We start from the raw sequence: 13,538 nt of genomic DNA, 5'->3' as shown, positions 1-13,538 counted from the left end.
CATTGTTTTTAATATTGAATCATATAAACGGATCAATCGGCATATTTATCATTCATGTTATTTGTACACGATTCACTGAACAAATTCATAGCCACAATATTCAACGTTTAATGTATCGATTATCATATAAACGACGATTGTCACCATTGTCGAATATCAATATACATTTACATTGGCGTATACATGATTATATTGAAAAATTTCATACAAACAAACCATATGGATTTCAATATGGAAATTTTGGCCACATTAATCTTTCATCATTCACAATGGTAAGTGAATTTTTCAATCAATCAATCATCAATGATTTTGTTTGTTTTGCATTCAATTAATCAATTGTTGTATCAAAGTTTGTTTTTTTCTATGCAAAAATAGTAATGAAAACTTATAGAATTTTCATCGTAACAAACAAATGAAATGATGATGATTGTCTCTAAATTTTTCCAAAGAATTTTGAATGACGTTCGAGAAACAAAAAAAGGAAATTTGTTTCTTATTGGGAAAAATATTGGCAAAATGTTCCATATGTAAGTTTCTTTTTATGGTTTTTCGTATTTAGGTTCACATTTATTGATTTTGTCTGATTTTTTTTTTTGGTTGAAAAATAATCTCTTTTTATATAAAACAGATCCATGGTTACAATGGTTGATTTGAACAATAATCCACATGTAATGGATGAATTAGTGAATAGTGAGACGGCCACCACTCATGGCTTTAATTGTTATTACCGTTGTTTCTGATAAAAAAAACAAAAATTAAATCTAATACAGTGAATAAGATAGACTTTTTTTGTTTCGTTTGTTCGTTTTTTTTCATGTCCAAGGAAAAAAAATGGATGATATTGATTTTTGGCTAGGTTTTTGTTTTCTATTTCTGTTTTGGTGTGGCCAACCAACAAAAAATCTTTGAAATGTTAGCAGAAGCAGCCAGTTTTAGTTTTTTTTTTTTTTGCAATCACAATCCATTGATGGTGGTAAAATATTCAAATTCACATTCGTATTCATTCATTCGAATGTTGAGGTGGCCATTGTAAAAACAGAGAATAATGTTTATTTTGATTAAAATATTGCTTTATTTACCATTGGCTATCCGAAAATGGTGTTGGCCAACAACTATTGAATATTTTCAACAAATTGGTACAATCATGAATGGATTACATCGTAATCACAATGATAATATAATAAAATCACATAATCATCTTGTACGTCATTTGCGTATAGAATCGGCACGTTATCTTTTCATTTATTTGGCACCATTACCATATAATTATCGTTTATTAATGTTCGATATGGGAATCGTATTGAATATGACTATTGAAATTAATCTAATATTATCGTTCATGTTATTTTGGATGGCAAATTTATATGAAAATTTTTTCCATTCAAAATATTATGATAAAAATATCATATTGATCAATGTAATGGTTGAACGAAAAGATCCAAATGAATCGATATTTGCACTGATTAAAAAATCATCGTATGGACAGCGACAACATAGAAATGAAAGAATAAATTTTTATCAATTTATTCTGAAACATTTTCGTATGCATTTATTACGAAGAAATTTAGAAATGACTTCAATGTGTAAGTATTTGTTATGAAAATTTTGGCTATTTTGTTTTCTGATTTTTTTTTTTTTTGACAAATTTTCAGTGATATTTGGTTTTTATTTTGGATTGCGACAAATTCTATTGCATAGAAATTATTTTCTCCAACCAAATCAATCATTAGGCGTGTGTATAATGAAAATATTCTTAACACAATTGAATGGATCATTGGTATTTTTTGATGGTTTACTCATCATTCATATGGCTGAATTGTTGTCAACATTCATCTTAGGATTTGAATGGATTATACGACTGAATTATCAGCAAATATTTCGCCATTTAAATCAATGGCCAATCGATCATTTCAACATACGTTTTGTACGACAATTTCTTTGCTATAATTATCATCTATTTCGTTTTGTTGATGATGTTTTGCGATCATATTCGCATTTTTTTCTCATTTTTCTCATCTATAATTGGCCACTTAATCTTTATCTGATCGGCACATTGATGCGGCTTCATATAACTGGACAACAGAATCTATATCTTGAATCGCTAATAATATCGGTATTTCTGCAAGAATGTTTTGGTATATTTTTTATACATTATATTTGTACTAAATATTCAAAACGTATCCATTATTCAATTGGTCTTCGGCAATTGATGGGTTTAACAGCGACAACAATGATTCAAACAACAAAAATTCCATCATCATCGACATCATCATCTTCAAACGGTAAAAAACGACAACAACAACAACAACAACACAATGATGAAAAAATGAAAATGAAAAACATTTCATCATTACGTATGCAATGGAAATTGATGAATTATATTGAAAAATTTCATACAAAAAATCGTTATGGTTTCTCCTATGGTAAATATGGTGCCATAGATTTGAGCAGTTTTATTCGTGTAAGTATCAATCAATCATTGGTGTTGTATTTTGTTTGGTGTGAATTTTCCAAATTTTTTTTTCTTTTTTTTTTTTTTAGTTTTTACTCATCTATTGCAAGATGGTCATGATGACATATAAGATATTCATGTCGGCCACATTGATTAAAGAATATTATAATGTTGAATAAATAAAAATGAAATTTTTTTTTTCGACGAAAATCGATGAGTTCAATATTTTAATATTTGTTGACTATATAGATAGTAGGAATTGGGTAATCATTTTTATTTTTACTTTTTATATCTCTATGTATGTTCGTGATTGTCATTTGAACAAATGTCATTTTTCATTTTTATGTTTTTTTTTGTTGTCATTTTCAACGAAAATTATTTTCATTTTCATTTTTCTCTTCTTTCACTTTTCCATCGTGTATCTTGCATGTATAAATAGATTAAATTCGTATATTGATTTCCACTATCACTGCCATTTTTTTTTACAATGTAAAAACATTGGACAAAAAAAATTGTCTTAATCGTAATGGATAATTTATGGAGTTACAGAATGATATGCATCATTGTTTTTTTTCATTATTTTTTTCGTTTTTTTTTGTTACTTAGAAATTTAAAAATTGACAATTTGTTTCAGTCCCATTTTTTCATATATTTGTAATCAATTGTTTATGTTGTATCAACGTTTTTTTTTTGTTTTGTTTTGTTTTGTTATCTTTCCCACGCATAAAAATGAATGATATTGATTTTTGGTTTTTGCCAACCAACAAAAATTCTCTGAAATGTTCACTGAAGTAGCCAGTTTTAGTTTTTCTTTCGCAATCCTTAATTCAGATTCTATTTACGGCAGGTGGTTATTCATATTCACATTCATTCATTCGAATTTTGTGGTTGCCATTGTGAAATTTATACGAAGAATAATGTTAATTTTGATTAAAATACTACTTCATATACTATTGGCTATCCGAAAATGGTGTTGGCCAACAACTATGGAATATTTTCAACAAATTGCTACAATCATGAATGGATTACATCGTGATCATAATGATAAGATAATAAAATCACATAATCATATTGTACGTTATTTGCGTATGGAATCGGCTCGTTATCTTTTCATTTATTTGGCACCATTACCATATAATTATCGTTTATTAATGTTCGATATGGGTATCATGATGAATATGACAAATGAAATTAATCTAATATTATCATTCATGATATTTTGTGTTTCAAATTTATATGACAATTTTTTCCATTCAAAATATTATGATAAAAATATCATACTGATCAATGTAATGATTGAACGAAAAGATCCAAATGAATCGATATTTGCACGGATTGGAAAATCATCCCATGGACAGCGACAACAAATAAATTTTTATCAATTTATTTTACAACACTTTCGTATGCATTTATTACGAAGAAATTTAGAAATGACTTCAATATGTAAGTATTTGTTGGCTATTTTGTTTTCTGATTATTTATTTTTTGGCAAATTTTCAGTCATGTTTGGCTTTTATTTTGAATTCCAAATTCTATCGAATAGAAATTATTTTTTCCAACCAAATCAATCATTAGTCGTGTGTATAATGAAAATATTCTCAACAGAATTGAATGCTTTTTTGGTGTTTATTGATGGTTTACTCGCCATTCATATGATTGAATTATTAGCAACATTCATCTTAGGATTTGAATGGATTATACGTCTGAATTATCAGCAAATATTTCACCGTTTGAATCAATGGCCAATCGATCATTTGAATATACGTTTTGTGCGGCAATTTCTTTGGTATAATTGTCATCTATTTCGTTTTGTTGATGATGTTTTACGATCATATTCGAGCATTTTTCCATTTTTCCTTTTCTATAATTGGTCACCTAATCTTTATATAATCGGTACATTGATGCGATTGCATTTAACTGGACAACAGAATCCATATCTTGAATCATTGTTTGTGTCGATATTTCTACAAGAATGTTTTGGTATATTTTGGATACATTATATTTGTACTAAATATTCAAAACGCATTCATTATTCAATTGGTCTTCGGCAATTGATGGGTTTAACAGCGACAACGATGATTCAAACAACAAAAATTCCATCATCATCGACATCATCATCTTCAAACGGTAAAAAACGACAACAACAACAACATAATGATGAAAAAATGAAAATGAAAAACATTTCATCATTACGTATACAATGGAAATTGATGAATTATATTGAAAAATTTCATACAAAAAATCGTTATGGTTTCTCCTACGGTAAATATGGTGCCATAGATTTAACCAGTTTTATTCGGGTAAGAATCAATCAATCATTGTGTTGTATTTTGTTTGGTGTGAATTTTCTAATTTTTTTTTCTTTCTTTCTTTTTTTAGTTTTTACTCATCTATTGCAAAATGGTAATGGTGACATATAAGATATTCATATCGGCCACATTGATTAAAGCATATTATAATGTTGAATAAAATTGAAAATTTTTTTTTTTGACGAATATCGATGAATTCAATTAAATTCAATATTTATTGACTATATATATAGTCACTATAGTAGGAATTGGGTAATCATTTTTTTTTTTTTTTTTATATCTCTAATGTTCGTGATTGTCATTTGAACAAAATTTTTCATTTTTTATCATTTTTCGATTATTTTCATTTTTTTCTTCTCTTTCTCTTTTTCCATCTTGTTTTTTGCATGTAAAAATAGATTAAATTCGTATTGATTTCCACTATCACTGCCATTTTTTTTACATTGTAAAAACATTGGACAAAAAAAATTGTCTTAATCGTAATGGATAATTTATGGAGTTACAGAATGATATGCATCATTGTTTTTTTTTTCTTTATTTTTGATCTTTTTTTTTTGGTTTTTGTTACTTAGAAATTTACATATTTACATTTAAATTTGTTCCAGTATCATTTTTCATTTTAATTCATTTGTAATCAATTGTTTATGTTGTGTCTACGTTTTTTGTTTGTTATCTTTTTCAATTATATAAATGATTGATATTGATTTTTGGTTTGACTTGCTTTCTACTTCTTTGTTGGTTGGTGCAACCAGCAAGAATTCTTTGAAATGTTTACAGAAGCAGCCAGTTTTTATTTTTGTAAAATTCGGAATCCAAAATTCAGAATCCATATTTATGGTGGTGGATATTCACATTCACAATCATTCATTCGAATGTTGGAGGTGGCCATTGTAAAAACAGAGAATAATGTTAATTTTAATCAAAATACTGCTTTATATACCATTGGCTATCCAAAAATTGTGTTGGCCAACAACTATTGAATATTTTCAACAAATTGCTACAATCATGAATGGATTACATCGTGATCACAATGATAAGATAATAAAATCACATAATCATATTGTACGTTATTTGCGTATGGAATCGGCACGTTATCTTTTCATTTATTTGGCACCATTATCGCATAATTATCGTTTATTAATGTTCGATGCTGGAATCATGTTGAATATGACAAATGAAATTAATCTAATATTATCATTCATGATATTTTGTGTTTCAAATTTATATGAAAATTTTTTCCATTCAAAATATTATGATAAAAATATCATACTGATCAATGTAATGATTGAACGAAAAGATCCAAATGAATCGATATTTGCACGGATTGGAAAATCATCCCATGGACAGCGACAACAAATAAATTTTTATCAATTTATTTTACAACACTTTCGTATGCATTTATTACGAAGAAATTTAGAAATGACTTCAATATGTAAGTATTTGTTGGCTATTTTGTTTTCTGATTATTTATTTTTTGGCAAATTTTCAGTCATGTTTGGTTTTTATTTTGAATTTCAAATTCTATTGCATAGAAATCATTTTTTCCATTCAAATCAATCATTAGGCGTGTATATCATGAAAATATTCTTAATACAATTGAATGCATTAATGGTGTTTTTTGATGGTTTACTCATCATTCATATGGCTGAATTATTATCAACATTCATCTTAGGATTTGAATGGATTATACGACTGAATTATCAGCAAATATTTTGCCGTTTGAATCAATGGCCAATAGATCATTTAAATGAACGTTTTGTAAGACAATTTCTTTGCTATAATTATCATCTATTTCGTTTTGTTGATGATGTTTTGCGATCATATTCGCATTTTTTTCTCATTTTCCTCATCTATAATTGGTCACTTAATCTTTATATGATCGGTACATTGATGAGACTGCATATAACTGGACAACAGAATCCATATCTTGAATTGCTGTTAGTATCGATATTTCTCCAGGAATGTTTTGGTATATTTTTTATACATTATATTTGTACTAAATATTCAAAACGCATCCATTATTCAATTGGTCTGCGGCAATTGATGGGTCTAACAACGGCAACAATGATTCAAACAACAAAAATTCCATCATCATCATTACGTATGCAATGGAAATTGATGAATTATATTGAAAATTTTCATACAAAAAATCGTTATGGTTTCTCCTATGGTAAATATGGTGCCATAGATTTAAGCAATTTTATTCGAGTAAGAATCAATCAACTGTGTTGTATTTTGTTTGGTAAATTTTCTTATTCTTTTTAGTTTCTACTCATCTATTCCAAGATGGTCATGATGACATATAAGCTATTGACCAAATATTCAAATTCCAAAACATGATTGTTTTGGAATGTTAATGATCAAAGTAGTGATGTTTCGACTGTTTCATAAATGGAATGTTCGACTTTGATTTAATGAATGTTATTACCCTTATGGATGTTTCTAATTGATTGTAATATCTAGTATTTAAACCCATCCTAAAATTATCTGTAAACCATCGAGTATCTGGGATCTATGATCTGCGTTTACTTGATCAATAAAACTTTATTTTATTTTATTCATCAATCAGTCAATTTTTTTCGATGAAAATCGAAAAGATGAATTATTATCATCATCATTCATTCAATTTCAAATGTGATAAAGGTTTTGGCTCTATTAGACAAGTATGCCGAAGTTTTTTCCGCTACTTACACAGACTTCTAATGGGACTTGCGCCAAATCATTCGATTTGAATTCATTTTTTTTCATTTGTTGCTTCAAAAAATTAATTCTACTGATTGATTGGTCGGAAGGATTATTCATCGAAAATTAATTATCAATCGCGAAATCAATAATCATCGATCTTAATCTGAATATTGACCCGTTTGTTGGTTGTTATCCGATTGTATACAATAGCGAAAGAAAATGAATGAAAAAAAAACCTGATATTTTAAAATTCTAGCCATTCATTCAATTATCATAGTCGAAAAATGGATTTTTTATGTTTAATTTTTTCAAATCGTGACCATTCACGCCTTTATATTGTTTTCTGACCATCATCATTGAATAAACTCATAAAGCACCGATTGTACAATTGCAATATTGAAGAAAAAAAATCTTGTTCTACAAGATTAATCAACAAGTACAATGATGATGATGATGATGACGACGACGACAACAACAACACCCCCTACAGCCATCATTCGACGATGATGATGATAAGAAGAACAAAACGAATCCATTCATCATCAAATATGCCAAAGTTCAATTCATTGCTCAGCTTCTAACGAAATGTGAATGAAAATGGATCAGACAAAAAAAAACATCATTTTTGGCAATCATCATTTTCCATCTCAACCGATCTGTTTTGTTTGGTTTATGATTTAAAAAACAAAACAAAACAAACGATGCAAACAACAACAGCAAAAAAAAATCGTCATAAATGATTTCGGCTATTTTGTACATTGTTTGTGTTGACCTAAACCCAAAGATTCATCACCATTTAAATCTATTCATTCATCGATAAATAACATATATCGTTGGACGTTTGTTTTTGTTGTTCTGGCTGTATTATATTATGGTTTGGTTTGTATGTATCATTATCATCATCTGTAAACAATTTATTTAACTCAGAAATTTCTTTCTCATTTTTTGTTTTGTTTTGTTTTGTTTCACAGGCTAAAAGAAGAATGTCTCTATTTTTTCCAACTTGCTCGATTGTATTTACCGAGTTGATGATTTAAATACAACTTTTTTTTTGCTTGGTTAATCTCCATGTCCATTTTTCTTCAGTATCAGATCGACAACATATGGAAACCAGATTTTTTTTTTTTGTTATTTAAGTTTGTTGTTGTTGTTTGTGTGTTCATCGTGGCGTATCTTTGTGTGTGTGCGTTTGTGTGTGTCCGAACATGAAATTTGAATCAATTTATTGAAAGATGATCAATATTCAGTTGACAAATGAAAAACTATTGTACATCATTCATCGATGTTTTTTAATCATATCCAATTTATATAGTGACCATCATTATCCTTATCATTCTATCAGTTTAAAATGTAGATTGTCCACTTATTAATACCGATAATTTGACAAAAATCACTTACACACACACTGACACAAACAAAATATTCTTCTTTTCACTCTAAAAAACATTTCATCAAACTCATCGTTGTTGTTGTCATCGTGGTTGAATATAATTCGGCTCCCAAAGTCTACATTTGTGAATCCAACACACACACACACCTATATATGATGTTATAACAATTCTATATATTCATATTGCTACTACCCAGAAAACTGTTTTTTTTATCCTCGAAACAAAACAAAACAAAAAAAAATCTTCATTCAAACAACCAGAATCATGATATTAATCAATGACTTTGTGTTTATGTTTAGGTTTCGGTTTCTATTCTACGAGTTTCTGATACAATGATAACAGTACAGGAAAAAAAATACTCGATCGAATGTTGATGATGATGAAAATGAAAAAAACAAAACATTCTAAATAGTAGCAGTATATAGAGATTTCTTCCAATATATATATTCTATATAAAATCCTGAAAAGTATGTGTGTATATATGGTTCATCTATCATTCTCAACAACAACAACAACAACGACAATTTTTTTTTTTTTTTTTGGTTTATAATTACAATTTCCATCCAAACATTCATTAAAAACACAACATTAAAATGTTTCACTCTCTCGCTCTCTTTCTCTCTTCCCAATATACAACGGATGTGATCAAATCCATAAAATTCCCTGTGTTTTATGTGAATTCAATATCGAATGACAATCATTACTATTATTAATGATGATGATGGTGATGATGATGATGATCAATATTATATACATGAAATGATTGCCATAATCAATTTGAAAACAAAAACAAAAGAATCTGCTTGATCATCATTATTGAACACTTGATAGATTTGTTGTTTGTTTGTTTGTGTGTCTGGTTTGATCTTTAATTCTTCAGCTTTTTGTGTTTTTTTTTGGTATTAAGGATAATTTTTAAAGGAATTAGCAAAACAAAATAGAAAAAAAAACAATGAATACAGACCGTCCTATTGGATTTGCCATCGATGATATCGATAGATCACAACATCAACAGGTGAATATTGAAAATATTCGTCTAACATGGATCGATCGAATATGGCGTTTTTTCTATTCCAAAGAAGAATTTGAAGCCTATCTTATTGAGAAAGAGCTTAAAAAACAAAGTATGTATGATTGAATCATTTTTTTTTCTTCTTTTATTGATTAATATCAATTTTTTCCCATAGAGAAACGTGAACGGAAATTGGCCAGAGAACAACAGGCACAAATGCAATCATAATAATGGATTATCATTTGAATTTGTTTATTTTGATTGTTGGATATGACCGAATTTCTTTCATTTCGATCTTTTCAAATTTTATCAAATTTTTTTTTTACATATTTTAAATTTTTGATCATCATTTACCACTTGTCATACTTTACAATAGATGTAAATGGTGATGATGGTGTTCGGTGATGGATGCCATTGATTGGTTTTTTTTTTAATTAATTTTAAAATAAAATTTTTTAATCATCATCAGGAATTTGAATTTTTTTTTTTTCGTTTGTTTTGGAACCTATTAGCACCATCTATCGTCGTGGATTTTCGTTTTCAATGAAATCATTTCTTTCTCATTGTTGATTATAATTTTTTTCCATTACTAGATGGCGTATCGTGTCGATGTTTTTTTTTTGTTCATCTTCATTGAATTTATTTCAATTCAATCCAATGTACATGCACCTTGAAATATAATTTTTTTTTTATTATCATTCAATTGATCAATTTTTTTTGGTTCATACATCAAAAGATTATTTGAGGCAACAAACAAAACAACGATAAAAAAAGTCTGATTTTGAATCATTAATGCTGATGATGATGATTAGTGTAGGGGGAAGCAAAGCAAAAAAAAAAGAGCAGATTTGTTTTCTGTCAATGACGATGACGACGATGACGACGACGACGACAAAAAAAAAACATGAAAAATTAACTATATCAATCAGTATCAGTATTAAAATGTGGTTTGTGTGTGTGGATTTTCATTTTGTTTCAATGTTGATAAATACGTACGCTGATACATTACAAACAAAGAAATTGAGGCGAAAAAGTGACAGAGAGAAAATGGCAAAGAAAATTCTTCATCATCATCACCATCACCTCCACCACCACCACCACCTTCAAAGAGGAGAAAAAAAATGCATTGCATAATCAATTTTCAAACCACCCATAAATATATCAAACATTATGGTTGAATTGAATTTTTGTTTTCATTTTCATTTTTCATTTTTTTTCCACACAAAATCATCATCGAAAATTGTAGATAAAATCAAATCAACAAGTTTTCCGTTACCATTTTAACATTATTGTCGTTGTTATTTTAAAAAAAATTTGATTCAATCACCATTTCAATCAATCGATCAATATAAATTTCAATCGATCATTTATATCCAAATGACATTTATTTTATTACATTTTATGAATATATGGTTATTATTATATATGTGATGATGATGATGATGACATTAATTTGTTCACAGAAAAAAAAGTTTTAAACTTTGACAAAAATTGGTAACCGAAAAAAACGTAAAAAGTAAAAGTAAAAGATGAAAAAAATGATAAATAAAAATATCAAAAAAAAAAAAAGAAAGAGAAAAAGTTTTTTTTCACTTCAAACTTTAAATGTTTCCATATTGATGAATGGATATAAATTTTTTTCATTTCCATCGATTGATTTATCAACAGCAAGATTCATTGTTAAACTAGTGGTGAATGGAATTTGTTTTTTCTCAATATCATCATCATCATCATCATCAGCAGCAGCAGCATCATCATCGTCTTCAGTATTCTGATGATTCGTTGATGTTTTCATTAATTTTTGAATCAATTTTACAATATAAATGATTAATAATCGAAGCAAAAGAATCAAAATTGTATAAATAATGATTAAACAAATGTAAAGAATTGGCCATTTTTTATCATCATCATTATTGATTATTGATGATTCATGATCATGATCATAACGATGATTTTGTTTATCAGGATCAATAACTGATAAATAGAATTTTGAATGTATTTCACCAAATTCATTCCAAGCATTACAATTATAGAAACCAGAATCATTGAATGTTAATGGTTGAATGGTGAAAAATGTTTTACCATTTTCATCATTGAATTCAATTTGAACACGACGTTCTAAAGCGGCAACAAATTTCAATTGTTTATCATAACGTGATAATGAAACATTTGTTGCCGATATTGCTCGACCTGGACATTCAATACGAACAGATTGGCCCAATTCACCAGTTATATTAGCTGGTTCATAATCAAAATGTGGTGCCATATCTGATTTTTTGAATAATTTATCGTCAAGACTTGGGTGAAGAACTCTTTCTTCGAGATCTGGAAGAATTTTGTCGTGACCATTTTTCTCAAACTTCATATCATCATTGAGACATAATAAATTAAATGGATCAATATTCATAAATGATTCTTCGCCACGTAATTCAATTGGCCGGCTACATTGTAATTGAGTAGCAATTCTTTCACGAATATCTGGTGATAATAATTTAAGCCATGAATGTAGCCATTCTATTTGACAATCACATGTAAGATTTATATTTTCAATGTAAAGATTCTCTACATTGGTTATATGATCCAATGATTCCTGTTCAATCATTTCGATAGGATTTGATGATATATTCAAAGTGATCAATGAATGTAGATCAAAAAAAGTATTCACACCAATTTTCTCAATATGATTTGAATTCAAACGTAAATCTTTAAGTGATTCCATTCCAATGAATAATTCACCATCTTCATTAAATACATTGGATAATTTATTCATGGATAGATCCAATAATTGTAATTTTTTCAATGAATAAAAACTTTGTGGTTCGATTTTTTTGATTGAATTATTGGATAAATCAAGCCTTTCTAATTGATTAAGATTAATCAAAGAAAATGTTGTGATTTGTTGTAAACGATTTGAATGTAAATTTAATCGCAATAATCGTCGAGAAAATGATTTGAAAGCCTCTAATTCAATCGAATTGATTTGATTGAATTTCATTGACAATATTTTTAATGATTCCATACCATATGTCCAACCATATCGTATTGTTGTAATGTGATTATGATCAAGATATAAACGTTCAACACGATTTAGTCCCCAAAATGTACCATCAAGAAGATTACCCAGATGATTATGACGAAGATCCAAAAAACGAAGTGATCGAAGATTATCAAATGCAAGTAAACCAATTTCATTAATTTGATTTTTTCGTAATATTAATCGTTCAAGATTGGTTAATGATATAGTGAGCCAATCGCGATTAATTACTTTCAATTGATTATGTGATAATTTCAATATTTTCAAATTTTTTGTCTGATTAAAAACACCAGGTTGAATTGTATGAATCAATTGATTTGATAGATCCAATTCATGAATTGTTGATGAATCATTTCCATGTTGTTCAAAAATATTTAGTTCAAGTAAATCTCTGCCCAGATGATTCACTTTTTCATTAGTTGACAATGATTGTGCGGTGATGACGTTGAAAATTAACAAACCAATAACAAACTGAATTAATGAACACATCTTCAGTGTTTAAAATTTCAAAAAAAAAAATTGATGAAAATTAAGAAAACAAAAACAAAAACAAAATCAAGAAAACAAAACAAAAACAAAAAACAAAATCGAAATGACATTGTATTGAACCTATTTTAACCATAAACAAAAATTCGTTCAATTTCTTTTTCCGTCA

At 27.8% G+C, this 13,538-nt stretch overlaps 3 protein-coding genes across 3 annotated transcripts; 2 read left to right on the top strand and 1 right to left on the bottom strand.

Moving 5' to 3' along the window:
- Positions 1 to 1,045: 1,045 nt before the first annotated feature.
- Positions 1,046 to 2,631, top strand: LOC142597444 (uncharacterized). The gene is made up of 3 exons (XM_075729977.1): positions 1,046 to 1,341; positions 1,699 to 2,461; positions 2,542 to 2,631. Exons 1-3 carry the CDS (start codon positions 1,046 to 1,048, stop codon positions 2,629 to 2,631), a joined length of 1,149 nt encoding a protein of 382 aa, XP_075586092.1.
- Positions 2,632 to 7,262: 4,631 nt separating this feature from the next.
- LOC124500516 (uncharacterized) lies at positions 7,263 to 10,314 on the top strand. Its single transcript, XM_075730490.1, has 4 exons — positions 7,263 to 8,329; positions 8,418 to 8,796; positions 9,745 to 9,961; positions 10,025 to 10,314. Exons 3-4 carry the CDS (start codon positions 9,790 to 9,792, stop codon positions 10,075 to 10,077), a joined length of 225 nt encoding a protein of 74 aa, XP_075586605.1. The 5' UTR covers positions 7,263 to 8,329; positions 8,418 to 8,796; positions 9,745 to 9,789; the 3' UTR covers positions 10,078 to 10,314.
- Positions 10,315 to 11,220: 906 nt separating this feature from the next.
- Positions 11,221 to 13,372, bottom strand: LOC124490308 (uncharacterized). The gene is made up of 2 exons (XM_075729895.1): positions 11,746 to 13,372; positions 11,221 to 11,574 (listed from the first exon to the last, which is right to left on the bottom strand). The coding sequence occupies exons 1-2, from the start codon at positions 13,370 to 13,372 to the stop codon at positions 11,444 to 11,446; spliced, it is 1,758 nt and encodes a 585-aa protein (XP_075586010.1). The 3' UTR covers positions 11,221 to 11,443.
- Between the last annotated feature and the right edge of the window lie 166 nt (positions 13,373 to 13,538).

This window comes from Dermatophagoides farinae, chromosome 4, assembly GCF_024713945.1.
Source record: "Dermatophagoides farinae isolate YC_2012a chromosome 4, ASM2471394v1, whole genome shotgun sequence".
NCBI lineage: Eukaryota > Metazoa > Arthropoda > Arachnida > Sarcoptiformes > Pyroglyphidae > Dermatophagoides > Dermatophagoides farinae.
Note: the sequence above shows the minus strand (reverse complement) of the source record. Positions and strands in the feature narration are given on the sequence as shown.